This window comes from Eumetopias jubatus, unplaced genomic scaffold (genome assembly GCF_037043125.1).
Source record: "Eumetopias jubatus isolate StellerSeaLion01/CBP00866 unplaced genomic scaffold, mEumJub1_p1.0 scaffold_5, whole genome shotgun sequence".
NCBI lineage: Eukaryota > Metazoa > Chordata > Mammalia > Carnivora > Otariidae > Eumetopias > Eumetopias jubatus.
Window position 1 is genome coordinate 153,354,876 of NW_028274811.1, and position 27,468 is coordinate 153,382,343.

At 57.0% G+C, this 27,468-nt stretch overlaps 1 protein-coding gene across 1 annotated transcript in view; it reads left to right on the forward strand.

Annotated features, from left to right (window-relative positions):
• Window positions 1-623: 623 nt before the first annotated feature.
• SLC6A3 (solute carrier family 6 member 3) overlaps window positions 624-27,468 on the forward strand; it is a 41,083-nt gene continuing 14,238 nt past the window's right edge. Inside the window, exons 1-7 of the mRNA XM_028090026.2 lie at window positions 624-909; window positions 2,234-2,365; window positions 8,139-8,364; window positions 17,684-17,822; window positions 20,021-20,155; window positions 25,286-25,389; window positions 26,565-26,689. Of these exons, the coding sequence (XP_027945827.1) occupies window positions 624-909; window positions 2,234-2,365; window positions 8,139-8,364; window positions 17,684-17,822; window positions 20,021-20,155; window positions 25,286-25,389; window positions 26,565-26,689 (1,147 nt within the window). The remainder of the gene's footprint in view (window positions 910-2,233; window positions 2,366-8,138; window positions 8,365-17,683; window positions 17,823-20,020; window positions 20,156-25,285; window positions 25,390-26,564; window positions 26,690-27,468) is intronic.

Genomic DNA, 27,468 nt, shown 5'->3' on the forward strand with positions numbered 1-27,468 from the left:
GAGAAAAAAAGGGAGAGAACACAGCGGGGGGTGGGTGAGGGGTAGGGGCAGAGGGAGAGGCAGAAGCAGACTCCCTGCTGAGCAGGGAACCAGACACGGACTCAACTTGGGGCTTGATCCCAGAACCCTGAGATCATGACCTGAGCAGAAGGCAGATACTTTGCCAACTGAGTCACCCAGGCGCCCCAAAAGACTTATTTTGGATGCTATTTGAAGATTGTGAAATTAGTCCCTGGCAATGTGGTGAGGGTGAAGGTGACATTTTGCATTATTATTCAAAGCAAAATTGGAGATTATACAGCATTGCACTTTGATTGGTATGGAGAGGGGTGCCAGGGAAAGAGGTAGCAAGGCAGGTATTTGTCCTGAGGTTTTCAGGGCCCATCCACCCCCGGCCCCCACAAGATCTAGCCTGTCTCCTGCTGTCCTCAACCTTGGCTGTGTCAGCCTGGGGGCTTGGAATGTATTCTGCCCCAAAAACATGAAGGTAGATGCCCCCGATCTCTGTTCTTGCCTCCATGGTTCAGGCTACTAAATCGTTGCATTCCTGTGTGTGTTTATTTTTCATGCTGGCTGAAGACCCAGGGCGAAGAAGCACAGGATTCCAAGGCTCCAGTCTGCCCATGAGTAAAAGCAAATGCCCGGTGGTACTGATGTCTTCTGTGGTGGCCCCAGCTAAGGAGCCCAATGCCATGGGCCCAAAGGCAGTGGAACTCGTCCTGGTCAAGGAGCAAAATGGGGTGCAGCTCACAAACTCTACCCTCATCAACCCCACGCAGACCCCCATGGAGACCCAAGAGCGAGAGACCTGGGGCAAGAAAATCGACTTCCTCCTGTCCGTGATCGGCTTTGCAGTGGACCTGGCCAACGTCTGGCGATTTCCTTACCTGTGCTACAAAAATGGCGGGGGTGAGTCCTGCCCGGCCTGCATGATCCCCCTGTGCGGATGGGGGGTGGGTAGGGCCACCGCACTGCTCCTCACGGGCTGTGCAGCTCCTGACTCCGCCTTAGCAGGGCACACATTCCGGGGGGGCAGGCGTGTCCACAGACCAAAGAAGCAGAGGGTCGGGCGGCCTCCTGGTGAATCTGCCCTCTGTAGCTGGGTGGTCCCTGGTGGTCGGAGGTACCAGGGCTCTGCTTTCTGTTTCCAAAGATGACTTTCGCTTTGGAAAGCAAATCCTCGAACGCCCACAGAATGGTGTCTTGGGCTGACTGCAGACGGTATTACAAGAGTGCACGGAGGCCCTCAAATTTGGAGTAGTGTGCCCTTGCACTCGCCCTGCTCCCTGAACGCAGCCGGCCCTAGAACCACACACAGCTGTGGACTTGAGGCAGGAGGCAGAAAACGAAAGTAAGAGACAGGGTCACCCACAAACTGAAGCTGAGGAGGCAGTTAAGTTGGTGCTCGCTTCCATGAGTCCTACTGCTGCTCACTCCCTGCGGCCTCCGTGACCCGCTAGTCCCTCAAGGCTGCACGCGTGAAGGGTTTGGAAGAGCCTCTTGGGGAGGACCTTCCAGCACACCCATTCTGAGGGGAGAACGCGAGGCCTGAGCAAGGGCAGTGAGTTGTACAAAGACAGGACTGCGGGGTCTCCCTGCCTCCCCCTCCCCATCCCAGGAAGGGAGCCGTGACAAAGGCCCCCTCATCGGAGGCAGAGCCATGGGGCCCGGCATTTGGTGCCTGGGACAAGGTGTGGCCCCAGGAGGACCGGGCAGGACGCTGGAGGGATGCCAGTGCCTGTCCACCGTAGCCCCTGACCCACGTGGGCTCTGGAGACGGGGAGCGGGGAATGGGTGGCAGAACCCCCGTAGGGTCAGACATGGACCTCCGATCCCAGAGGATTTACAGCTCAAGAGGGGCCAACACTGCACAGACAAGTGCAGGGGCAGAGGCCATGGCGGGGAGGGCAGGCGGGGAGGGCAGCTCCAGGAGCAAACTGTTGTGTGGCCAGGGGCCTGCCCTCTCTGCTCTGCGGTTGATTTCATGACTTGGCACAGGGGATGACTGGGGTTCAGCAGGGACGTGTCGGGGCGCTGATGACAGGGGGGCCAGGCCTGGAGGTCAGAGGCTCCCCCGCCCAGCCTGGGACTTCCCTTTGGAGGGTGGCCCCGCAGGGAGCTTCAGGAGAAACTGGTGGCCGCACCCGAGACATAGCGGTGGGATGGCTGCGCTCCGGCGACAGCAGGGGGCCTTGCGCAGCCCCCAGGCTGAGCCAGCTGTCCTGCCTCACAGGCGCCTTCCTGGTCCCCTACCTGCTCTTCATGGTCATTGCTGGAATGCCGCTTTTCTACATGGAGCTGGCCCTGGGGCAGTTCAACAGGGAAGGGGCTGCCGGCGTCTGGAAGATCTGCCCCATCCTGAAAGGTAATGGCCCCGGGCCCTCCTCACACTGCGGGCGGCACGGGCCGTGGCGGGGGCTCGGGGCTTTCAGAGCAAGCCCACCCAAGCTGTGTGCGTTCGCTCCCGCTCTGATAGGTCGCTATGCCCTTCGATATCCATGTCTGTCTCTCTCTGTCTCTGTCTCTCTCTGTCTGTCTCTCTCTGTCTCTGTCTCTCTGTGTCTCTCTGGGCCTCTCTCTGTCTCTCCCTGTCTGTCTCTGTCTCTCTGTGTCTGCCCCTGTCCTCCCCGTACAAGCGCACGTGCATAGACCCACTTTAATGTGGGTCCAACTGTAAAAGGCCGAGCTGATGGAGGACTCAGGAGTGCGTGGCCTTGCTGACGGGTGAGGCCAGCCTGCAAGTCACGAGCGGTGTTGGTGGTGTTAGAACGGTAGAGAGGATAAGCCTCCGTCTGCCTGTCAGTCTGCCCTCTACTCCCCCCTGCGCATCTGTCACACTCTGTACGGCTGCCACAGGACCTGCCACAAGCTGGGGGGTCTAATCGGTGGACATTTGTTGTCTTACATTTCTAGAGCCTAGAGATGCAAAATCAAGGTGTGTTGGTAAAACTGATTCTTTCTGAGGGCTGTGATGGAGGAGCTGTTCCAGAACTTTCCTCTGCATGTGTCTCTGTAACCAGATGTGCTTGTCCTCTAAGGACATCTGTCTCCCTGGAGTAGGGCACGTTCTGACAGCCGCACCTTAACTTGCCCACCTCTGTGAAGACCTGTCTCCAAATGAGGTCGCTCTCATAAGTACTGGGCTTAGGACGGCAGCAAATGAGTTTTGGAGGGACATGAAGCAACCCACAATGTTTTCTGTCATCTGTCTATCCTCTCCGGACCCATCCGGCTGCTGTCAACCAGCGGGTCTGTTACCATCTGCCATCAGGCATAGCACGTCTTCGTATTGTGAACCAACCGTCTATCATCTGCCTGTTGCCCGTCCATCCACCCACCACCTGTCTGTCTGTGTCTATCCACACTCATCTGTCCCTCGTACGGACGACACCTCTGTATCCACACTCATCTGTCCCTCGTACGGACTACACCTCTGTATCCACACTCATCTGTCCCTCGTACGGACTACACCTCTGTATCCACACTCATCTGTCCCTCGTACGGACTACACCTCTGTATCCACACTCATCTGTCCCTCGTACGGACTACACCTCTGTATCCACACTCATCTGTCCCTCGTACGGACTACACCTCTGTATCCACACTCATCTGTCCCTCGTACGGACTACACCTCTGTATCCACACTCATCTGTCCCTCGTACGGACTACACCTCTGTATCCACACTCATCTGTCCCTCGTACGGACTACACCTCTGTATCCACACTCATCTGTCCCTCGTACGGACTACACCTCTGTTCTCTCGCTGGTTCTCCCGCCAGCTACCCCCCAGCTAGCCGGCTGGCTAGTTACTCACTGAGCCCTCCCGTCTGCCACGGCACCATGAAGCAAACACACCTCGTGTTGAGCCGAGGGGCCTGCCCCGTGGCCAGCCCTTCCGTGGTCACCTCCCTCCGCCCTCACGAGAGTCCTGGGAAGGACACATACCGCCTTGTCCCCATTCTGGAGATCCAGGCACTGAGAATTAGCGCCCCTTTGTCAGGGGCAGGGCGCACTGGCTCCAGACCCATCTCACGCCCCACGTTCGGCCTCCAGGGCGCACCTGCCCTCCAGCCCACGCCGTGTCTCAGGAGCCCATGGCTCAGGGAGAGTCCATGGGGGGGGACTGGGGGCGCGGTCTGGTCCACACACCTGGCTTCACTAGGAAAATGGTTCCTACAAGATCAGCCCTGGGATTTCCTCAGAAGTCCTTGAAACGTCAGTGTGTTTGGAAGAGAACAGAAGCCCTCGTAGTCTCCAAGGACACGCGAGGAGGGGTCAGTGGTTCGTGGTCAGAGATGGCAGCTGATCAGCTCGCAGCTGCTGCAGCCGGGGCTCCGCAGGGGGGCGGCCCCCCCAGCAGCGGAAACGCTGAGACTGGCCAGGCGTGAGGCCCCTCCCAGCGCCCTGTGCTTTTCCTTCTTAATGGCCTGCTTGCAGAATCCTAGGATGTCAGCAGCTTTTCCCTCGGTAAATGATTCGTGGGCCCCCCAAAATGGAACCATAGAGAGGTTCGGAGCAAGGCCAGATGAGTGTCCAGGTGCCAGGGGCTGGGTGTCCCTTTTGCAGGGTCACTCGCGGAAGTCGAAGGTTAAATGAGGTACCTGACGCTCGCCTCTTCCTCCGCGAACCCCTGATGGAGGGGTGCGGCAGGAAATAGCAGGCCGCGGGCACCCGAGAGATGGCGCTTGGGCAGGGCAGAGGCGGGGCCCGGCACAGCGCAGGCCCCGGTGTGGAGCGCGCTCTGCAGGCCCCTGCGCCTCACGCGTGCCACTCCGCTGCCTGGAACCTGCGGGGTCACTGCCTTCCCCACAGAGGTATTACCCTCCGGATCGAGATGAAGTGCGCCATCCTCGGGTGACCCTGAGGGGCCGTGTGGGGGGACGACGGGCCTCTGCTGCCGTGTGGACTGCGGGCCGTAGCGTCCACTTCTGTGGGCTTTCAGGAATCCGGAGGATTCTGTGTGTCTGCAGCACATCATCTGCTTAGGGACCCGAGCCTGTACCCCCGCCTCACCGCAGAGCGAATCTGCCTCTTTCCCAAGCGCCCGCGGCCGGCCTCGGCTCCTTCAGAAACCGACCCCACGCTGCAGTCCCGCGTCCACGCTCCACGCAGCCCAAGACAGCTCTTGTCCAGTTACGGAAACCCATCCGTGTGGAGGGCCGTGTCCCGGGCCGCGTGGCGCCTGTGGGTGGACTCTCTCTGTCTCCCTGTCCATCTGTCTGTCCCTGTCTCTTTCTCTCCCTGTCTCTCTCTCTGTCTCTCCCTTTGTCTCTGCCTATCTCTCCTCTGTCTTTCCCTATCTCTGTCTCTCCCTGTCTTTCTCCCTCTATCTCTCTGTCTCTCCCTATCTCTCCCCATCACTCTCTGTCTGTCTCTCCCTATCTCGCCCCGTCTCTCTCTGTCTCCTCCCCGTTCAAGCGCACGTGTGCAGGACGCCCAGACTGATGGGAGGAATCTGAGTGTTCCTCGCGAAGACCTGGAGTGGCCCTTGTTGGGAAGGTCTTCCGCGGCTGGTGTCCCTGACGCTCCCCTGAAGCCAGCGTTGGTGCTGCTGGAGTGAACTGGCCCCGGTGGCTTGCGGGGGACTGGGGGCCCGCGCCCGCGGGGGCCCGAGTGCCTGCTTCACCAGGACGCCCCTGTTCACGGCCACGGCAGACGCTGTTTCACGCGTGCCGTGGAAACCCTGCCGCCCTGCCTTATGAATGTAAAATAATTATGATATTTCGTAGTCAACAGTATTTTACTGTGAAATACCAAACTCCTCCTCTTCCTAAAAAGAATTTAAAGTGGCTTAAAGTAAGACAGAGTGTACAGAGACTAACGTAAAGGTTAAAGGTTATAAAGTTAGTGTAAGGAAATACTAAGGAAAACAGAAACTTACGGAAACCAACGTTAAGACGTGACTGGAGCTCGCGCGTGGCCCCGGGCTCCCCAGGCGTCTGCAGGAGCAGGCCACATGGCCCCTGTTTTCATCGGAACGCAGGAGAGGGCTGAGCCCGCCGTCCCGGCAGGGGAACACTGTCCCGTGCCGGCCCGTGGTGGAAGACATGTTTGGGGAGCTCGTGAGGCTCTGTGGCCCTGGGACAGAACCCAGAGTGACCCACTCACGCCCACCTTCCTGGGCAGCTGTGCCCTGCCCCCCGGGCACGTGGGCCCCTGGGGGCAGCGCCGGGGAGGCGGCGGCCAGGGTGCAGGGGGCCTCTGGTGCCCGGTGCCCGGCTGCCGGCGGAGTGAGCTCGCATGCCCTCGGTGGTGACCTTGTCACCCTGGTGTGAAGGTCGAGAAACCTGGCTGGCCTAAAGGGAAGGCTGTGCTCTCAGCGGGGGTTCAGGAAGGACCTGACGCACAGTTAGCTCTTCTGTCACACAGTGGACTCCGATCTGCTCTGTTGTTGGTTCAAAGGCTCCCTTGAGTTTCCCGTGTTCAAGCTGAGGTCTTGCACAACAAGTTCTAACCTTAAAATGGTTTCAAGTCAGGCATCCACAGTCAGCCACTGCCAGGGAAAACCTTCTGTGATGCTCTTCCTGACAACATGGCCCCCGGGAACACGGCTCCCCAGGAACACAGCTCCCCGACGACACGGCTCCCCGGGAACACGGCTCCCCGACGACATGGCTCCCCGGGAACACGGCTGCCTGGGCGCGTTTACTGTGAATCACAACTGAGCCTCCGTCCTGAGGAACTCAGTGAGCAGAATTGCGATGTTGCTTTCTTTAATGCTGGCCACTTGCACACTGGAGAGGGCCTTCCAAAGAAAACTGTTGTGTTCTCATCATCACGGCTACGGCACACGTTTTCCAAGAGGGTTTATGTACCAGGCCTGTTTTATTTCTAGGGCACTCCTGATAGGGGACCTGTTTAATACATAAGCACAAAGAAATTTTAGTGCTTCTCTTTTTGCTTTCAGGGTAGGAAGAGAACTCTAGTGATGCCCTGAGCATGAAGATTGCTTCTCCTCAGGGTTATGTCCATAAAAGACACCCCAAGCCGCTTCCTATAAACATCACCTTGAAGGCATGCTCCACCCACCGCCACGGCCCCAGCCACAAGCGGGCAAGACGGGCATAGCACCTAACCAGGCTTTAATAAAGCAAACCAAAGCTCCAGTCCGAAAAAATCCTATCCACAATGCCAAGAAGGAAGCTGAAAAGAGCTGTGCGTGGAGCCTGATGAAGGAGCTTATCTAGTGTTGAGCACAAGGGCTCCTTGGCCAGTGGGAGAAGGCCAGACCCACCTGCCCCCAGTCAGGATGGCACAGCCCCAAAGACTGCTTACCACTCTGCCCTAGGTCACCGGGAGCCAGGAGCCCCTCGATGACTGATCCCAAATTCCAGGTTTTGTGATCCTGGAAAGGTCACCCCGAGAGGTCCTGGTTTGCTTTAGGAGACTCTGGACAGTCATGCATGACCCCAGCTGAACCTGGACGGTCAGGCATGGCCCTGTGTGACTTTGGGTGGCTCCAGGTAGCTGTGAATGAACCCAGATGATTCTGTTTGCCCTGGATAGTCTTGAGGGGGTATGAGCAGCTATGAGTGACCATCAGTGTCTCTGAATGGCTCTGGGTAGCTGTGGGTGGCCATGGAGGACCAGAGTTTCCAAGGACCGTTGGTGACCCTGGGTGGCTCTGGGAGATACTGGGTCTTCCTGGGTGGCTGTGGATGTTGCTGGGTGACTCTGAGTGGTTTGGGGTGGTCTGTTTGCTCTTCATGGTGCTGTGTATTCTGGGTGTCCCTGATGGTCCTGAGTCGTGCTGGGAGGCAGTAGATGATTCTGATGGTTTTGCATGGCCTGGGGGCCCCGGATGACCTTGGTTGATGCCGAGTGGCTGCAAGTGGTACTGGGTGGCGACAGATGGCCCTCAGTCACCCTGTATGTTCGTGGGTGACCTGGTTCTACCAAGGTGGCCCTAGGTGACCCTGCGTGTCTCTGGGTGCACACAGATGGCCATGGGTGGTTTGGGGGGTTGGGTGCAGCCCCTTGTCTGGGATCGTGGCATGAAGTCTGGCACCTGAGCTCTCACTGGTTGTCTCTGGGTGTGCAGGGACGTGGTCTGGTTTCCGGTGTCCGCGTGCAGCCAGCACGGGTCCGGGAAGGCGGGTGGGCGCCTTGCTGACAGCGCTCTGCTCTCCCGCCCCAGGCGTGGGCTTCACGGTCATTCTCATCTCGCTCTACGTGGGTTTCTTCTACAACGTCATCATCGCCTGGGCGCTGCACTACTTCTTCTCGTCCTTCACCGTGGAGCTGCCGTGGGTCCACTGCAACAACACGTGGAACAGCCCCAACTGCTCAGAGGCACGCACCAGCAACTCCAGCTCTGGCCCTGACCACACCTTCCGCACCACGCCCGCCACCGAGTACTTCGAGTAAGTGGGGGTCCGATGCCACGGCACGCGCTGGGCTCGCAGGCCGTGGTAAGGGAGGGACACGCCCCGCGAGCGTGTGCTGAGGACCCCTGTCCCGTGGCCACGCTCTATGCCTCTGGGTTCTTGGCGTGCGGTCCTGAACCCCACTCTTGGAGGGGGGTCCTCGGCTGCGGTGGACAGAGCTGCCTGGAAGGAAGGTGGGCCGCCTGCAGCGTGGGCTGGGCTCTGCCCGCTCCGTTCTCCCGCCCCGCCTCTGCCGGCAGAAAACACTCTCCAGCCTCCTGAACAGACCGGGCCTACCAACCCCCACTGTTGCTTTTCCCGAGAAGTTCCTTTCCTTTTACAAACCCAGCATCCATTCTTGCGTGAGTCCCTCCTCGGGCCCCACATCCAGTGGCCTTCCTGGGGCCCTGCCCTTCTCCACATGCCATGCCATGTGCGCCCATGGCCTGCGGTGCGGCTCTCCCCGAGTCTGATCTTCTCTGGTGCTCTCGGGCCGGCTCTTACCCCCCCGTCCTCGCCCCCACTCAGGCGACGGAGGCTGGAAGGGCCGTCGGTGTCCCTGTGGGTGCGTCATTTCTCCTCAGAATCTGGACGCTTGCTGAGGAGCTCTCCCGAAACGGCGCTGAACCTGGCCATTGAGTAATGCGCAGTCCTCACGCGGACGCGTTCATAAATGTGCGTGGGGCCCGGGGGCTCTGGAAGACCCCCCCCCCAGGTCCCTGGTGGCTCGGGCACTCACTGTCCTGACGCAGCTTCCCGCGGGATGATCGCAGGTGACTACGGGCGTCACACTGACAGTAAAATTTCCCGTCCACGGGGACGTTTCTCGTGAGGGCACCTCTCACCTGCCCACATTCCGTTCATGTTTATATGCAAATGAGTCCACTTAACAACTTAGCAAAAGGAACTTGCACCAACAAAACTAGAACAGTTCTGGTCTAACGGCAAATAGGCACGTTTGCCAACCTTGTTTGGAGTTAGAAAACCGTGTCCTCCTGGGAGGAGCCAGGACTCGGGCACGTGGACAGGCACGCCCGCCGCCTCCCGATGAACTGCTTTTATCCTCAGACGGTTCAAGGAGGCCTTTCCTGAGAGGAGGGGGCCGTCCCACCCCTGGCCCCCGTCCCTGTGCAGCCGGGGCTCCTGTCCTGTGGCTGCGGAGAGATGCTGCCGGCGGGGGGCGGGCGTTGGGTGGTGGGTGTTCACAGGACCGGCAGACACGCAGCACCTGGAATGAAACTGTGTTTCAGACCCTGAGGATCTGAATGCTTCGTTCCGTGGTTCTGTGCCCCGTGTGGGCACCGTATCTCCGTGGCGGAAAGTGGCATGGAGGGGCAGGAACGTGGGAGACAGGTTTGGAGTGTCTGGAGGTGCAGCTGGGAGGATGGGTGGTTTCCTTGAGCCGTGGTCAGGACGAGTGTGGTCGGGACGAGTGATGGTCGTGTGCCACAGGACGTGCTTGTGTTTTTAGGAAGGTGTCGTTGGTTTGCAACCGGAGGAGAGTGGACGTGCGTGAGGAGGACAGGGAAGGGAAAGAGAGGGCTTGCAGGGGGGCCGCGAGCCTCGCGGGGAGCTCTCAGGAGGGGGGGGCTGGTTTCGGAGGCCGGCCCGGAGCGGGGGGTCCGCAGCTGTGGAGAAACAGAGAGCCAGGGAAGTTTGCAGTGTGTGGATGGGACTCTTAACGTGATGAGCAGGCCAGAATTGTCCAGATAAAGAGAAGTCGAGTTTGCTGTTCTTAGGGGTGAAAAACACCACACGGCTTGCCGCTGAGCTGAGATGCCGCTGCATCTCCCAAATTTAATAGTGTCTCACTGACGGGTCGTGCCTGGGCTACGTGTGCCCTCACCCCTGTGGCCCAGTGCTCAGCTTGGCCGTGATCAGAGGGAAGGGCTCTGCAGGCGCAGACACGGTCGTGGATGAGCACCTGGGGGCCTGTGGTCAAGTCCCCTGCACTGGGGGGCACTCAGAGGTGCTCAGTGCTGGCTTGGGTTTAGTCCATAATTACACCAACAAAATGAGGACTCAGGTTTCAAGCTAGGATGTCTCTTACACTTTCAAAATGGAAACTCAGAGAGGTTGAAAGGCGCCAGGTGACACCATTGGGGACCACCTGTCTTTTGTTTGGAGGTGCAGAAGGATTCACAGTGGAAAGGGTCCCACCAAGACTGCAGAGGGAAGCATGATGTTGCTGTTACTTTCGTTACGTCTTACCCGAGAAAGCGGAGCCTTTGTTGGTGTTTGCCCCAGAAACGCTGTCCTCATCAGCCCCGGCACTTGCCCACACCCCCAACTTCAATCCCTGGCGGGCGTGCATGAGGAAACGCTGCAGGCTCAGAGCCGAAACCAGAGGCTGGTGTTTGTAGCTCCAGGGCTGAGAAATGGTGCTGGGACCTCGCTGGACAGACGTGAAGTCTGAGCCAGGACAGGGCCTGAGGGCTTGGAAACCCCCAAACAGGCCGTGTAACTCCAACCAGTTCAAATGCCCCGCAGTTCTGTAGACATTTACCACCACCTTCACCTTCTTTCTACTATAGACTAGAAAGCTACACGTTTCCCTCTAAGAGAAGGCTTTAGCCGCCTCCCACAAAGCTCCACGTGCTGTGTTTCCACTTTGCTTCAGTTCCAAGTACTCCCTGGCCTGCCTTGTGATTTCCTCTTTGACTCATGGGAGATTTGGGGAGCTTCCCATTTAATTTTGAAATCTTTGGAGGTTTTCTAGACATGCTTCTATTTTTGATTTCTGACTTAATTCTGACTTAGTGACATACTCTACTTATAAAGCTTCATTATCCCAAAACATCCTGAGACCTCTGATGCCTGGTATATGGTTTATCCTGATGGGTATCGCAGGGGCGCTTACAAAGAACAGGTGTTCTGCTATCACTGGGAGGGAGTTGTGCCGTGTCCACGGGTCGTGGGAGCTCCTTACTGTCCCCTGTCTTCCCAGCTGCTGAGAAGGGGTGTTGAACTCTCAACCGTGATTATGCATCTGCCTCTTTGACTTGACGATTCTATCAGCGTTGACTTCATTCATGCGTTTTGGGGGCTGTGTTATGAAGCGTGTGTTCATTTGTGAATATCAGGTCCTTGAATGGACCCCTTTGCAGTACCAAACGTCCCCCCTGGTCACACTCCTCATCCTGAAGCAGCTTCGTCTGGCAGCAAAGTGATCACCCTTGCCTTCCGAGGAGTGTTTGTCCTGGTAGCTTTTCCATCTTGTATTTTTAACCCATATGGGTCGTACCGAGAGTGCATTTCTTGTAGACAGTGTAGAGCTGGTTCTTGCTGTTTCACTCAGCATAACAACCTCTGTCTTGTCATTGGAGTTCCCTTTCAATAATTATCCCTATGGTTGGGTTTAAGTCTTTCATCTTGATTTTTTTTTTCTATTTGTCCCATCTTTTTGTTTCTTGTTCCTCTCTCTCTTCTTTTGAATTAATTAATTTTTAGGCTTCCGTTTTAGCTACGCTATTAGCTAATAAGCTTTGTTTTAACTTTTGTGGCTATTTATAGGGTTTACAATGTATATCTTTAATTTCTCATCCTCTACTGTCAGATGACATCCTACCATGTCACATGTAATTTAGGAGCCTTATAACATACTCCCGTTTTCCCGGCCCGTCCTTTGTTGTCATGGGTTTTCTTTCTTCAGGATGTCATAAACTCCACGATACGTTGATACTATTCTTGCTTTAAATAGTCAGTTACATTTTAAATAAATTTGAAATGGAAAAATGACTTTTGTATTTACCTGCATAGTTGCTATTTCCGGGGCTCTCCGATCCTTATGTGGATCCAGATTTCCATTTTGGCTTCATTTCCTTCCATCTGAAGAATTTCCTTTAACATGCCTTACAGTGTAGGCTTGCTGGCAATGAATTTTCTCTGCTTTGGTTTTCCTGAAACATATTTTGCCTTCATTTGGGGGAATTTCTTTAAATTGTGATAAACTATACATAACATAAAATATATCCTTTTGACCATTTTTAAGTGTGTGCTCAGTGGCCTGAAGCACATTCACAGCGCTCTGCAGCCATCGCCACCACCCATCTCCAGGACGTTCTCATCCTCCCAGATGGAAACTCTGCCCCTCTCCGGCCCCCCCAAGCCCAGCCCCGGGTGCCCACTGTCCTACCCTCCGTCTCTATGACTTTGACAACTCTGGGGACTTCATATAAGAGGCGTCATCCAACATTTGTCCTCTGTGTCTGGCTCATGTCACCCAGCATGATGTCCTCCAAGTCCATCCACGCTGTAGCAGGTGTCCGTTTCCTCCCTTTTAAGGCTGAACAGGATTCCACTGTGTGGACGGACCATACTTTGTTCATCTGTCAGTGGACCCTTGGGTTGTTTCCATGTCTTGGCTATTGTAAATAATGCTGCAGGGAACATAGGGGTGCAGATGTATTTTCAAGTTAGTGTTTTCATTTTCTTCAGATAAATACCTAGAAATGGGATTGCTGGATTGTATGGTATTTAATTTTTTAAGGAACCTCCATACTGTGTTCCAGGGTGGCTGCACCGGTGTGCATTCCCAGCAACCGGGCACAGAGGGCTCTTGTCTCCACATTGTTGCCAGCACTAGTTATCTCTTGACTTCTTTATAACAACTATTCCGACAGATGTGAGGTGATAATTCATGGTGGTTTGGATTTGTATTTCCCTGATGATGAGTGATGTTGAACCTCTTTTCCTGTGTCTGTTGGCCATTTGTGTGTCTTCTTTGGAGAAATGTCTGTTCAGATCTACCCCCTTTTGTTAAAATCGGATTGTTTTCTGCTATTGAGTTGTATGTGTTTTTCATATATTTGGGGTACTAACCTCCTATGAAGTATATGATTTGCAAATATTTCCTTCCATCAGCAGGTTGACTTTTCATTTTGTTGGTGGTTTCCTTCACTGTGCAGAAACTTCCTAGTTTGATATAACCCCACTCTGCCCGTCTTTAAAATGTTTGGGGTTTTTCTGTTGGGGAGTTTTAAATCTTTATATATTCTGGATATTAATCTCTTATCTATTAGATGACTTGCAAATATTGTCTCTCATTCTCTGAGTTACCTTTTTACTGTTGATAGTGTCCTTTGATGCACAAAAGGTTTTTTATTCTGATGAAGTCAAAACACCTATTTTATCGTTGCTGTTGATTGTCATATCAGAAAATCCATTGCCAGGGGCGCCTGGGTGGCTCAGTCGGTTGAGCATCTGCCTTCGGCTCAGGTCACGATCTCAGGGTCCTGGGCTCCCTGCTCAGCGGGGAGTCTGCTTCTCCCTCTCCCACTGCCGCTCCCCCTGCTTGTGCTCGCTCTCTCTCTCTCTCTCTCTCTCTCTGTCAAATAAGTAAATAAAATCTTTTTAAACAAAATCCATTGCCAAACCCAAGGTCACAAAGATTTACCCTGCTGTTTCTTCCAAGAACCTGTAATTTTGGCTCTTATGTTTAAGTCCTTTACGCACTCTGAGTTAATTTTTGTATTTTGTGTGAGGGAGCTGTAGGTCACGTTTTCTTCCTTCTTGTGTCTAGTAATTTCCTTATTGCACACTGGGCTTGATGAGTTTTACGTTCGCGTGTGTTAGGTTTTGTTGTCTTCCTTCAAGGCATGTTACTTTTGTTCTGGTAGGAGGTTCATTTGCTCGCGGGGCAGTTTCATCCTCTTAAAGCTTGTTTTTAAGCTGTGTTGAGGTGGATCTGGCTGGACTTTGCTTCAGGAATAGCTCACACCTCTGCCGCAGTGTGGCCCTTCCAGAGCCCCCCCGGGGCTCCCCGTGGGACCTGTGAGTCCCCTGCTCTGGCCGGCGGGAGCTCAGCGACCCCAGGCCTGCGTCAGCTCCGGGAACCAGTCAGTCAGCCGCCAGCCCCCAGGTGCTGCTCCACGGGTCCGTGGGCACTGGGACAGGTCCTTCCCAGCACCTCAGACGGCCTGCACTCCAGCACCTTCACTTGCTGCCCTCGGGACACCCCTGCCCTGCCCTGGGGGGAGCACAGCCAGGCAGGAAGCTGGGGCATTGCTGGGCTCACCTCACTCCTTCCCTTTCCCTCGGGCTTCAGGCCTGCCTCGCTTCCAGTCCCCTAAAAACTCCCGTTTGATGTCCTTTGTCCAGCTTCTAGTTGTCTGTGATGTCATTCCCTCAGGGCCAGAGTGGAGCTCCTCAGCTCCTTTCTCCCGACACCACCGCTCTCTGGACGCAGCATGGGTTGACTTAGGCTGTCTGGGTCCCAGCCCCCGCTCTGCGGCTCTCTGCCTCCAGGTTGGGTTGGTCCTTATGCTCCGGGTGCCTGGAAATGGGGTCGGGGGCTGCTGCGGAGATTCAGCCAGGCAGGGTTCATGGAGCCTGATGCGTGCCTGGCACGCCTCAAATGCTCTCTGGGTGTCCAGGTCCAGGAACCATGACAATAAACTCACCTAACAAAGGACTCCAACAGAAAGTGGAAGCGTTGTCCCTTTCCCACGGCTGGTGACCTCCCAGGCCGTCACAGTCTGGTCCTCCCGACCACTGACGGTTCCAGGCGTTTCTGCATGTCAGCCCCGAACCGCCCTACCCAGACACCTCTCATCGACCCACCGGGCCACGTCCCAGACTGGGAAGCGCATTCCCGCGCTGTGCCTGGTAGCTGCCTGCAGTCGGGGGGGCGGTCCCACGCAGGGTTGGTGTACGCCGGCTCCGTCCCCAGGCTGCGGGCAGTGTCCTGTCTCCTAAGCTGTCCGAGGAGTTTCAGTAACGTCAGAGCAAGATGAGTTTTTGATCTTGGGGAGGGAGTTGAGCCAGTACAGTCGTGCTAATTCCAGAAGCGATTTGAAACATTTACAAGTGAAACCAGTGTGTGTGGCATGCACCCCTCCGTCTGGGAGGCTCCAGACACCTGCGGGCCGCCAGGCTCCTCTCCCGGACAAGTGAGTAAATAAATGGCCATCCGCCACCAGGCCAAAGCGTGTGACCTGTGCATGGGTGAGGCCAGGTGTGACGGGCCTTTGGCCGTGTGGCCTCCCTCAGCACTGTCATCCCCGAGAGACTTCTCCTGTTAGTGGAGAGAGGTTCTGGGCCGTAAGGTCTCTGCTGGGGAACCAGGACACGGGGGGTGGAGGGCAGCCAACCCAGGGCCAGAGCTGGGAGGCGCTGGGAACTCTACTGCCAGAGAGGGGCCGGGGGGCAGACGCAGGGAGGACAGCTCATGGGGAGGACAGACCAGGGAGGACAGACCCAGGAGGACAGACCCAGGAGGACAGACCAGGGAGGACAGACCAGGGAGGACAGACCAGGGAGGACAGACCAGGAGGACAGACCAGGGAGGACAGACCCGGGAGGACAGACCCAGGAGGACAGACCCAGGAGGACAGACCAGGAGGACAGACCAGGAGGACAGACCAGGGAGGACAGACCCAGGAGGACAGACCCAGGAGGACAGACCAGGAGGACAGACCAGGGAGGACAGACCCAGGAGGACAGACCCAGGAGGACAGACCAGGAGGACAGACCAGGGAGGACAGACCCGGGAGGACAGACCCAGGAGGACAGACCCAGGAGGACAGACCAGGAGGACAGACCAGGAGGACAGACCAGGGAGGACAGACCAGGAGGACAGACCAGGAGGACAGACCCGGGAGGACAGACCAGGAGGACAGACCAGGAGGACAGACCCAGGAGGACAGACCAGGGAGGACAGACCAGGAGGACAGACCAGGGAGGACAGACCAGGAGGACAGACCCGGGAGGACAGACCCAGGAGGACAGACCCAGGAGGACAGACCAGGGAGGACAGACCAGGAGGACAGACCAGGAGGACAGACCAGGAGGACAGACCAGGGAGGACAGACCCAGGAGGACAGACCCAGGAGGACAGACCAGGAGGACAGACCAGGGAGGACAGACCCAGGAGGACAGACCCAGGAGGACAGACCCAGGAGGACAGACCAGGAGGACAGACCAGGGAGGACAGACCCGGGAGGACAGACCCAGGAGGACAGACCCAGGAGGACAGACCAGGGAGGACAGACCAGGAGGACAGACCAGGGAGGACAGACCAGGAGGACAGACCAGGAGGACAGACCCGGGAGGACAGACCAGGAGGACAGACCAGGGAGGACAGACCCAGGAGGACAGACCCAGGAGGACAGACCAGGGAGGACAGACCAGGAGGACAGACCAGGGAGGACAGACCAGGAGGACAGACCAGGAGGACAGACCCAGGAGGACAGACCCAGGAGGACAGACCGGGGAGGACAGACCAGGAGGACAGACCAGGAGGACAGACCAGGAGGACAGACCAGGGAGGACAGACTCCAGGAGGACAGACCCAGGAGGACAGACCAGGAGGACAGACCCAGGAGGACAGACCGGGGAGGACAGACCAGGAGGACAGACCAGGGAGGACAGACCAGGGAGGACAGACCCAGGGTGGACAGGCGATGAGGAGCAGGCTCAGGGAGAACAGACCCTGGGGAGGCAGGCAGGGCACAGCCACCTAAGCATCGTCCAGCAGGAGCCTCCTCCTAGAGCAGCAACACCAACTGGCATCGGCTTCGATTCAAAATCCCAACTGTGAAGGTGAGGCGGCAGGTGCACAGGAACATGATGGCGCCGCACCCTTTCCTGCAGGCGGTCACGGGGATCAAAGGGGACACCGTGCAGGGAGGCGCCCAGGACGCCGCAGGCGGTCACGGGGCTCTAAGGGGATAACAGTGCACAGGGAGTGCTCCATGGGCCATGAGTCCTATTCTCTCTTGATGGCCTCATGTTCTGCCTTTATGATGGATTCCCTCCACAAGTCAGGTTCTTGAGCAAGCCTGGAGCAGAATCATCCTGAGTCTGTTGCGTGCGGATCCTCCTGGAGGTAGCTGGAGCCATGTGAGCAAATGTTGTCAGCTGTTCCCCTCAGAGAACCCACAGGCGTCTACCTGTCCTGCTTTATTGCTCTGACTCTGCTCAGCCTCACCCCCGCAAAGGGGACCCTGGCCCATCCCATGATGCTCCACATCGCTGAGTACCTTCCACCTGGTTTCTGAAGCTCCTTTCCTTCAGATCCAAAGCACCCATTCCTCTCCCAGCTCCAAAAGTCAGGGGTGCAAAGGGTGAGAGGTCAGGACTGGGCTTCTGTGGGCTCCCAGCATGCTACCGCCCTCTAGGGCACAGACCCTGCATCTCAGCTAGGGCTGGTGGGCCTGACCCTTCTGAGTGGGGGTCTCTGGTCCCATCAGGCTGGGTGCTTTCAGCCAGGCCAAGGAGGGGTAGGGAAGGTCTCTGGGCAAGCTCCGCTTTCTGGTTCCAGTTCTGGGTGGGGAGGCGGCACCCCTGAAAGACCCACCTCTCCCACCCTCTCCAGGCGTGGCGTGCTACACCTCCACGAGAGCCATGGCATTGATGACTTGGGTCCCCCCCGGTGGCAGCTCACATCCTGCCTGGTGCTGGTCATCATCCTGCTCTACTTTAGCTTGTGGAAGGGAGTGAAGACTTCTGGGAAGGTGAGGCTGCTGGCCTTACCAGCTGGGGAGTGAACATGGGGGCCATGGTTGGGTTGGGGAATGGACAGTTGGCTGTGGTAGGTTGGGGAGCGGACAGGTGGGCTGTGGTAGGTTGGGGAGCGGACAGGTGGGCTGTGGTAGGTTGGGGAGCGGACAGGTGGGCTGTGGTAGGTTGGGGAGCGGACAGGTGGGCTGTGGTAGGTTGGGGAGCGGACAGGTGGGCTGTGGTAGGTTGGGGAGCGGACAGGTGGGCTGTGGTAGGTTGGGGAGCGGACAGGTGGGCTGTGGTAGGTTGGGGAGCGGACAGGTGGGCTGTGGTAGGTTGGGGAGCGGACAGGTGGGCTGTGGTAGGTTGGGGAGCGGACAGGTGGGCTGTGGTAGGTTGGGGAGCGGACAGGTGGGCTGTGGTAGGTTGGGGAGCGGACAGGTGGGCTGTGGTAGGTTGGGGAGCGGACAGGTGGGCTGTGGTAGGTTGGGGAGCGGACAGGTGGGCTGTGGTAGGTTGGGGAGCGGACAGGTGGGCTGTGGTAGGTTGGGGAGCGGACAGGTGGGCTGTGGTAGGTTGGGGAGCGGACAGGTGGGCTGTGGTAGGTTGGGGAGCGGACAGGTGGGCTGTGGTAGGTTGGGGAGCGGACAGGTGGGCTGTGGTAGGTTGGGGAGCGGACAGGTGGGCTGTGGTAGGTTGGGGAGCGGACAGGTGGGCTGTGGTAGGTTGGGGAGCGGACAGGTGGGCTGTGGTAGGTTGGGGAGCGGACAGGTGGGCTGTGGTAGGTTGGGGAGCGGACAGGTGGGCTGTGGTAGGTTGGGGAGCGGACAGGTGGGCTGTGGTAGGTTGGGGAGCGGACAGGTGGGCTGTGGTAGGTTGGGGAGCGGACAGGTGGGCTGTGGTAGGTTGGGGAGCGGACAGGTGGGCTGTGGTAGGTTGGGGAGCGGACAGGTGGGCTGTGGTAGGTTGGGGAGCGGACAGGTGGGCTGTGGTAGGTTGGGGAGCGGACAGGTGGGCTGTGGTAGGTTGGGGAGCGGACAGGTGGGCTGTGGTAGGTTGGGGAGCGGACAGGTGGGCTGTGGTAGGTTGGGGAGCGGACAGGTGGGCTGTGGTAGGTTGGGGAGCGGACAGGTGGGCTGTGGTAGGTTGGGGAGCGGACAGGTGGGCTGTGGTAGGTTGGGGAGCGGACAGGTGGGCTGTGGTAGGTTGGGGAGCGGACAGGTGGGCTGTGGTAGGTTGGGGAGCGGACAGGTGGGCTGTGGTAGGTTGGGGAGCGGACAGGTGGGCTGTGGTAGGTTGGGGAGCGGACAGGTGGGCTGTGGTAGGTTGGGGAGCGGACAGGTGGGCTGTGGTAGGTTGGGGAGCGGACAGGTGGGCTGTGGTAGGTTGGGGAGCGGACAGGTGGGCTGTGGTAGGTTGGGGAGCGGACAGGTGGGCTGTGGTAGGTTGGGGAGCGGACAGGTGGGCTGTGGTAGGTTGGGGACTGGACAGGTGGGCTGTGGTAGGTTGGGGAGTGGACAGGTGGGCTGTGGTAGGTTGGGGAGTGGACAGGTGGGCTGTGGTAGGTTGGGGAGTGGACAGGTGGGCTGTGGTAGGTTGGGGAGTGGACAGGTGGGCTGTGGTAGGTTGGGGAGTGGACAGGTGGCCATGGTTAAAGAATGATGTCAAAGGGAAGACACTCACAACAGGGTGTTTCCAGCATGAACAAGCACAGCATAAATTGTTTTCTGTTGATGAAAATATTTTGGTTATTATATGGGCACCCAAAGCAATTTTGACCAAAACATGCCCATCACTTGCTTTATACATGTAGTGGAGTACCAACACCCCAGAGCCTCTCAGTAAGGACAGGTTCCTTTCCTCCCCCCACCTCCAAGCCCAGAGTTTACCTTTTACACACCATGTAGATGTGTATTTGCACAACCAGTGCAAATTCACTGCATCTCATTCATCAGGAACTCAGCCACTCCAGCCACTGCTACAGACCAAATGCAGAAGAGGAATGTCCCTTCTTTGCCAAGTTGTCTGTTCCATTTTAATCCCTGGGAAGTTACAGGATAGAGGGCATTAATAGTCCATTGCAGGGAGCCTTCGCTGAGCTGGCATCCTGTGAATGTTTGGGATGATGGGCTTCCCAACCAGAGGCCACCAGCCAGGGTGGCCACCTAGCCAGTGGGTGGTTGGTGCTGCCTGGTGACACTATACTCTCCAGGTTGTGTGGATCACAGCCACCATGCCGTATGTGGTCCTCTTTGCCCTGCTTCTGCGAGGAATCACACTCCCGGGGGCCATCGATGGCATCAGAGCGTACCTGAGTGTAGACTTCCATCGGCTCTGCGAGTCTTCTGTGAGTATGCCCTCCACTTGCGGCCCCCAGTCCATATGAACTGGCAGGCTCCATGCCATGGGGCTCCTGTGTTCTGGGGCAGGAGATCCCAAAGGTAGCAGCAGCTGGGCCAGAATTTCTTATTCACCCTGTAAATGTGGCAGGTGTAGGTTGCCCTACTGTGCGCTGGGCTCTACAAGACCAGCAGCACACCACCCAGCAGAGTTCACCATCGGGTTGAAACAGGAGACATGTGGGCACAGCAGGGAGCTCAGTGGACCAAATAAGAAAGGGGAGCAGACCACCTGCTCAGTCTCTGCAGGAACAGAATGGAAGGCTGCTTCCAACTGGCATCTTCCCCCTTGGCCCATCCCTACTTCCTAAGGGAACGCTCTCAGGTTCCTCCAATAAGCACCGATGGACTGCCCAGTCTGTGCCAGAAAGTGTAGCCACTCACCTGGAGTGCAGCCCTGAGCTCTGGCTCTGTGGTCATTGTGGTTGTATGGATAAAGGCTTCCTCCTCAGGAAGGCAAACTTCATTGGTGCCCATTGGTTGGTGCACACTCTCAGTGCCCGTGGCACAGGGAGAAATCTAAATCACATCACATCAAAAACGAAGTCTGCAGTTGGGCTACACATTTCTTCAACAAAGAGAGCAATCATTCTGTGTTAAAATACTTGGAGACAGCCTCCCGAAGAGAGGGGGCTTGGCCAGGCCATGGGACAGACAGAGGTCTCCCAAGAGAGGGAGAGAGAAGGGGCAGCGGCATTTTAGGTAAACAAGGCCCAGAAATGGGAGTGGCCATAGGCCCAAGGTGGTGGGGATGATGGAAAAGGTAGCATTCTCAGGAAAGCATTGAAAATTCAGATGCACTAGATTTTGGCAGATGGTGGGGACCCCAATGGCCACCCACGGACTCACTGTAGCAGGGCCATGAGACATGATGGGGAGGGGTAGCTGGGGTGTGGGGGGCACGATGCTGGGGACAAGGGGCCATTTGGAGGATTGTTGCCCAGTGCCACTAGGTGTTGGTGAGTCACGTGTGGCACCCACCAGGGATGCAGGAAGCACAGCCCTGAGGTGGAAATGGGAAGGAACAGGTAGGAGGGAAGGCAGGTGTGGCTCCTAGCCCCCAGGAAGCCCCCAGGAGTGGGGGAGTGGCAGAGGGAGGATGTGAAGCTGCAGTAGCAGTGGGAGGCACCCACAGATGAGGGCAGGGAAAGTGGCACTGGCGAGGTCGCTGGGAAGTCCACGCAAGGACAGCCAGTAAGACCATGAGAGCAGCAGATGCATGCTCTGCGTGAGCAAGGGAAGAGAGAGAGTGTTCACGCTGCAGAAAGCCAATGGGCAGCCACAGGTATGCTTGCAGGTGGAGGTGGCCATGGGTGTCACAGGCCAGGGGGCCATGATGAAGAAATCGAAGAAAATAACATGAGGACAACATAAGGCAGCTAGTACTTTGGGCAGGAAAACCGGGCAGTGCATAGGAGAAAGCCAGACATGTGCCAGTGCATGCAGAATGATGCTCATGTGTGATGCAGAGAAGAGTACATGACAGATGAGAGGTTGTCAGAAATGAGATAGATGATAGATGATATGTAGAAGGTGGAAGATGATAGGTACATAGAGATAGATAATAGACGGATGGATGGATAGATGATGGACGGACGGATGGGTAGATAGATGGATGGATGGACGGATGGATGGATGGATGGACGGATGGATGGATAGATGATGGATGGACAGATGGACGGATGGATGGATGGATGGATAGATGGATGGATGGACGGATGGATGGATGGAGGGATGGACGGATGGATGATGGATGGATAGATGAATGGTGGATGGACGGATGGATAGATGGATGGAGAGATGATGGATGGAGGATGGATGGATGATGGATGGACAGATGGATGGATGGACGGATGGATGGATGGATAGATGATGGATGGATGGATGGATGGATGGATGGATGGATGGATGGATGTATAGATGGATGAATGGATGGATGGACGGATGGATGGATGGATAGATGATGGATGGATGGATGGATAGATGATGGATGGATGGATGGATAGATGATAGACAAATGGATAGATGATAGATGGATGGATGATGGATGGATGGATGATGGATAGAGGGACAGACGGTTGGATAGATGATGGATGGATGGACCGATTGATGGATGGATAGATGATGGATGGATGGACTGATTGATGGATGGATAGATGATAGATGGATGATGGATAGATGGATGGATGATGGATGGATAGATGGATGGATGGATGGACGGATGGATATATAGATGACGGATGGATAGATGATAGACAAATGGATAGATGATAGATGGATGGATGGATGATGGATAGAGGGACAGATGGATGGATAGATGATGGATGGATGGAGGGATGGGTGGATGGATGGATGGATGGACGGATGGATGATGGATGGACAGATGATGGATGGATGGACGGATGGATGGATGGATGGATAGATGATGGATGGATGGATGGATAGATGATGGATGGATGATGGATGGATAGATGATGGATGGATGATGGATGGATAGATGATGGATGGATGGACTGATTGATGGATGGATAGATGATGGATGGATGATGGATGGATAGATGGATGGATGGATGGACGGATGGATATATAGATGATGGATGGATAGATGATAGATGGATGGATGGATGATGGATAGAGGGACAGATGGATGGATAGATGATGGATGGATGGATGGATAGATGATGGATGGATGGATGGATAGATGATGGATGGTTGGATAGATAGATGATATACAGATGAATAGATAGATGATAGATAGATGGATAGGTGAATGGATAGGTAGGTGATTGATGGACACATAGTTGATGGGTGACAGATAGATGATTAATATCTTGGACAAACCAGTGTATTCCATCCTCTCCAACCACCCTGTCAGCTCAGGGCTAGGAAAGGACATAGACCAGGACAGAGCAGGACTACAACCCCTGGGCTCAGGCAAGCCTGGGGTCCCATGGACAGGTCCATGTTGTCCCTAGTCCAGAGGGTGAAGCCATTCCTGGTCCTGCTGTGGGGTCTTGGCTGATCTTTGCATCGGCTCCTCTGGGCCTCCTCTGGATAGGGCAGGGACAGGGGCTCACTGGCTTGGTGGTCATCCTGGGATGTCCTCCTAGGGCTCCTCCTGGCCCAGGTGCTACCCATACTCCCACCCCCCCAGGCTCTTGATGGCCACACTCAGAGATCAAGTGGCCCTGGGCATCCTTCTCTGGGGCTTAGCAGTTGGGGCAGGTCCCACAGATGCCCCCAGGGACATAGTTGCAGGAGCTGGCCCTGATCCAGTTACGGGCTCCCCAGCACTATCCCAGGCTTGACCCTGACCCATCCCCCAAGGTTCAGTCCAGAGGGATCTGATGGAACTGCTGCAGGCAGGAGGCCTGGCCAGCATCCTCACTGGTCTAGAGCAGGTCAGGAGCAGAGGTTCTACATGGGGCCTGCCCCGCAAGCAGACAGGACAAAAGGGACCATCTGCTCCATCCCTTGCCATGTCCCTGGCACTGTGGACCCTGCACTGCTCTGACACAGAGACTGCCCTGCATCCTGGGTATCCATTTCTGGATCCCCCATCTGGACAAGGGCCTTCTCCATAGGGGTGAGCATCCTCGGATGGCATCCAGACCCTTATTCATTCATCTGCAGCTCTTGGGGTGGTTGACAGGTTGGGACAGGTCGAGGCTGGGGCAGACAGAGCCCCATCCTGGAAGAGCTCCCATTCCCGCAGGAGAGGAGAAGTCAGGTGCTAAAGGAAGGAAGGCAGTTCCACTTCGGCCCAGAGAGGCTGCCAGGGGCGTTCCAGAATGGGTCCTGCCCTGGGTCCAGAGCTGGGTCCTCGGGGCGGCAGTGAGCAAAGGCCTGGACAGCCATCCAGGAGGCACATCCTGGAGGGGGAGTCACACGTGTGAAGGCTCAGGGGTGGGCACTGACCTGGAGAGGGCCGACACTAAGCAGGAGGCAGGAGCTCTCCCTGTGACCATGGCTCCTGCCTGCAGAGGCCCGGCCAAGTGAGCTAACTGACGACCAGCACAAGGGGGACAGCAGGGCAGAGGCCCCTTGGCCCACTCGCCACTCAGCTACTCAAGGCCGCATGCTGAGGCCTAGCCCGCTGCCTGGAACACACTGTCTCTGACATCAGGGTGATCCCAACACTCTGGGCATGCTGCCCAAAGGACAGACATCCTGCTGGTCTTGGAGTGTGGGCGGGGGCCAGCTCCCAGCAGCCATAGGCTCCGGCCTCCTCTGCTGCATCCTGTCCAGCTCCCCTGTGAGGTCATACTCAGGCCAGCCACCCTGGGGCCCTTGGAGGTCGCCCCGTGTGCCCAGCCGATCTCTGGTGTCACTGCCTGAGGGTTCTCGCCTGCAGGCCCGCACCATAAACTGCCTGGTCACTCAGGGACAGCCCCCAGGGCCAACCAGCCCCCAGACCCCTTGGATGGCAGATGTGGTCCTCCTGGGAGATGCCTCCAGGGTGGAGTTCAGCCGCTTTCCACCCCCACCCAAGGCTGTGTAGGGGTGAGGCAGTGCCCACATCCTCAGGTGGTCTCCGTGTCACCCTGATGTGAACAGTTGTGTTTGACTTTTAAAATACCACGTTGGTGCAGTTAGCAGCCATGGGCTTTCACTTGGCACGTGTGCACCAAGCGAGCACACACCAGTGTCTGGGCTTCACGGCCTTTCCACGGCTGCCGCTGTGTGCATACCGTGAGCCTGTGGCTTTAAACGCCGTGGGAAAGACAGCAGACATGAGTAGGCACATCTGACCGAGCCATCAACGCCCGGTGCATCTTAATAAATTAACTACAAGTCTGGCCATGCGCACAGAGGTGCTGACGTTCCGAGGGAAATTGCAAATAAAGCACCAAGATACAGCCCTTCCGTGAGCTGTGCTCTGGGGCCAGGGACACGGCGGGTGTAACCACGAGACGGCTTTTGCCACTGATCATGTTGTCAATGCCACTGGCTCACTGATGACAATGTTGTGTTTCAATTCGACTCCGTTCCATGGAGCCCTCGCTGGCGCTGTGATAGCTGGTCTCCTGGGTTCAATGCGCTCCCTGCAATTACCTCTCTTGTCTGGCTCTATGCAGGTGTGGATAGATGCTGCCACCCAGGTGTGCTTCTCGCTGGGCATTGGGTTTGGGGTGCTAATTGCCTTCTCCAGCTACAATAAATTCACCAACAACTGCTACAGGTAAGTCCTGAGCACCTGTCCCCATCACGGGTTCTGCCAAATCACTGACTTCCAGAAATAACGTGTCCCCAGATACAGGGAGGGGGATATGCTGTGCTCACAGGGCCTCTGAGCCAAAATGGCTCTTTAGTGGAAATTAAAAGGCGGAAGCTACAGGCAATTTGGTTCTTGCTCTAAAGAAAGTACTGGAACAGATGAAGGTGTTCGCCACCTCCCAGAGTCCCCACTGATGGCCCCAGCCTCTGCCCCCTCGACCATCCCCTGCCAGGCCCCAGCTGCCCCTGCCTCCCGGCACCCAGGGCCAGGCCTCCCCGAGGTGCTCAGGGCACCTGGCTCCAGAGCGGGCAGCGAAGTGCCAGAGCTGAGTGACCTGCAGCCACAGGCTGGACCCAAAATCCATCTAAAAACAAAAGCAAGTTCATCTGGGACCTGCTTTCTTTGACCCTTGTGGGCTTGTGTTTATTTTCTTCACATCATGAGGACAGAAAATGCAGTAAAAATACAAAGACAGCGTGCATAGCAAAGTGGCCACACATGCAGGTGGACAGCCCCTGCCTGAGCCCACCTGGGCCTCGCCGGGGTCGGGGCACTCAGCAAATGTCCTTCCACTCCAGTGCCCGGAGGGGCTGACCGCACCCTGCTCCCCCACCTCTCCTTCCCTCTGGCCCTCTGAGTTCTCAGCCTTCTAAGTGGGGTCCCCCATGCTCAGGGGGCCCCAGACCTGCCCCCTCAGAACTGCATTTCAACCAGCTCCCCCGCCAGGCTTCTAGACATCCTGCCAGACAGCCCCCTGCAGAACATGGGTGGGGACCCCGCTGGTTTACGTTTGCCCGCCCAGAGCCCCCACATTACAGGTGGGGGCTGTCTCACCTTCATACTGAGTCGTGAGCACCAGAAGCCCCTCGGTTCCTGGGCAGACACGCATGGCTGGTCACCACAGGGCCCGCTTGGGCCAAAGCCTGGACACAGCCAAAGCCTTAAAGCCACTCCGCTGGGGGTCCTGTCAGCCCGGGCACCAGCCTGTCTGTGGTGCAGCCCACGGGAGGGGTGGGGGTGCCCTTCTGCGAAAGCACCCCTCCAAAGCCCGCCTGCCCCCAGACGCAGCACATTAAGGACAAGGGTAGGAAGCTGCCCCTGCTTCAGGACATGGCTGGGACGTGTGTTTTGTTCCCCAGAGACGCGGTCATCACCACCTCCGTCAATTCCCTGACGAGTTTCTCCTCCGGCTTTGTGGTCTTCTCCTTCCTGGGGTACATGGCCCAGAAGCACAGCGTGCCCATCGGGGACGTGGCCAAGGACGGTGAGTCTCCCTAGGGCAGGCCCGGTGTCCCCACAGCTCTGCCCACCCCACAGCCCTGGCCACCCAAGCCTCCGAGTGTTTACCCCACACAATGGGAGGGAGATGCTCGGGCCCTGCGTCCAGCTCACATGAGCCACACGTGTTCCAGAGCAGAGTACCCGTGGACGGGTCCCCGGGGCAGCGACACACCCACCACACCCCGCTGCTGCCCTGTCGGTCGCCAGCCCCCGACGGAGGCCCCAGGGCTGCAGGACAGGGTCTGGTTCCCCGTCTCGGGGTAAGCCTTCTCTTTGTTTACACTTTGGAAGGAGGCCCATGCAGCTCAGGGGTGGGAGCCCTGAGCGTTTCCAAGCCACACAGCCCCCAGGGCCGGAGAGCAAGGCCAGAGAGCAAGGCCGGAGAGAAGCCTGGTGGATCTGGGACATGAGCCGTTCATCGGCGCCAAAGCTTTTCCCTCCAAACACCCACTGATCACGACATATGTAGGTGGGATTTGGGTAATAACCAGAGGAATCACGAAGTCTTGGGCACACAGGGACAACAGAGACCCTTGTTCCCAACCTGCTCACCCAGCTAGCCATGAACAGCAGGTGTCTGCGTTCCAGGAAATGGGCAGGTGGGAGTGGGCCCAGGTGACCCAGGGAGCAGGCTGGGCCCCAGCAGGAGGCCAGGTGCAGGGGTGGGGTATGGAAGGGGCTGCTCAGTCCTAGTGTGTGGGTAGAAAGCCATGGCACTCGGTCGGGCTGGGACGCCAGGGTCTCCTGAGATCACTGCAACCC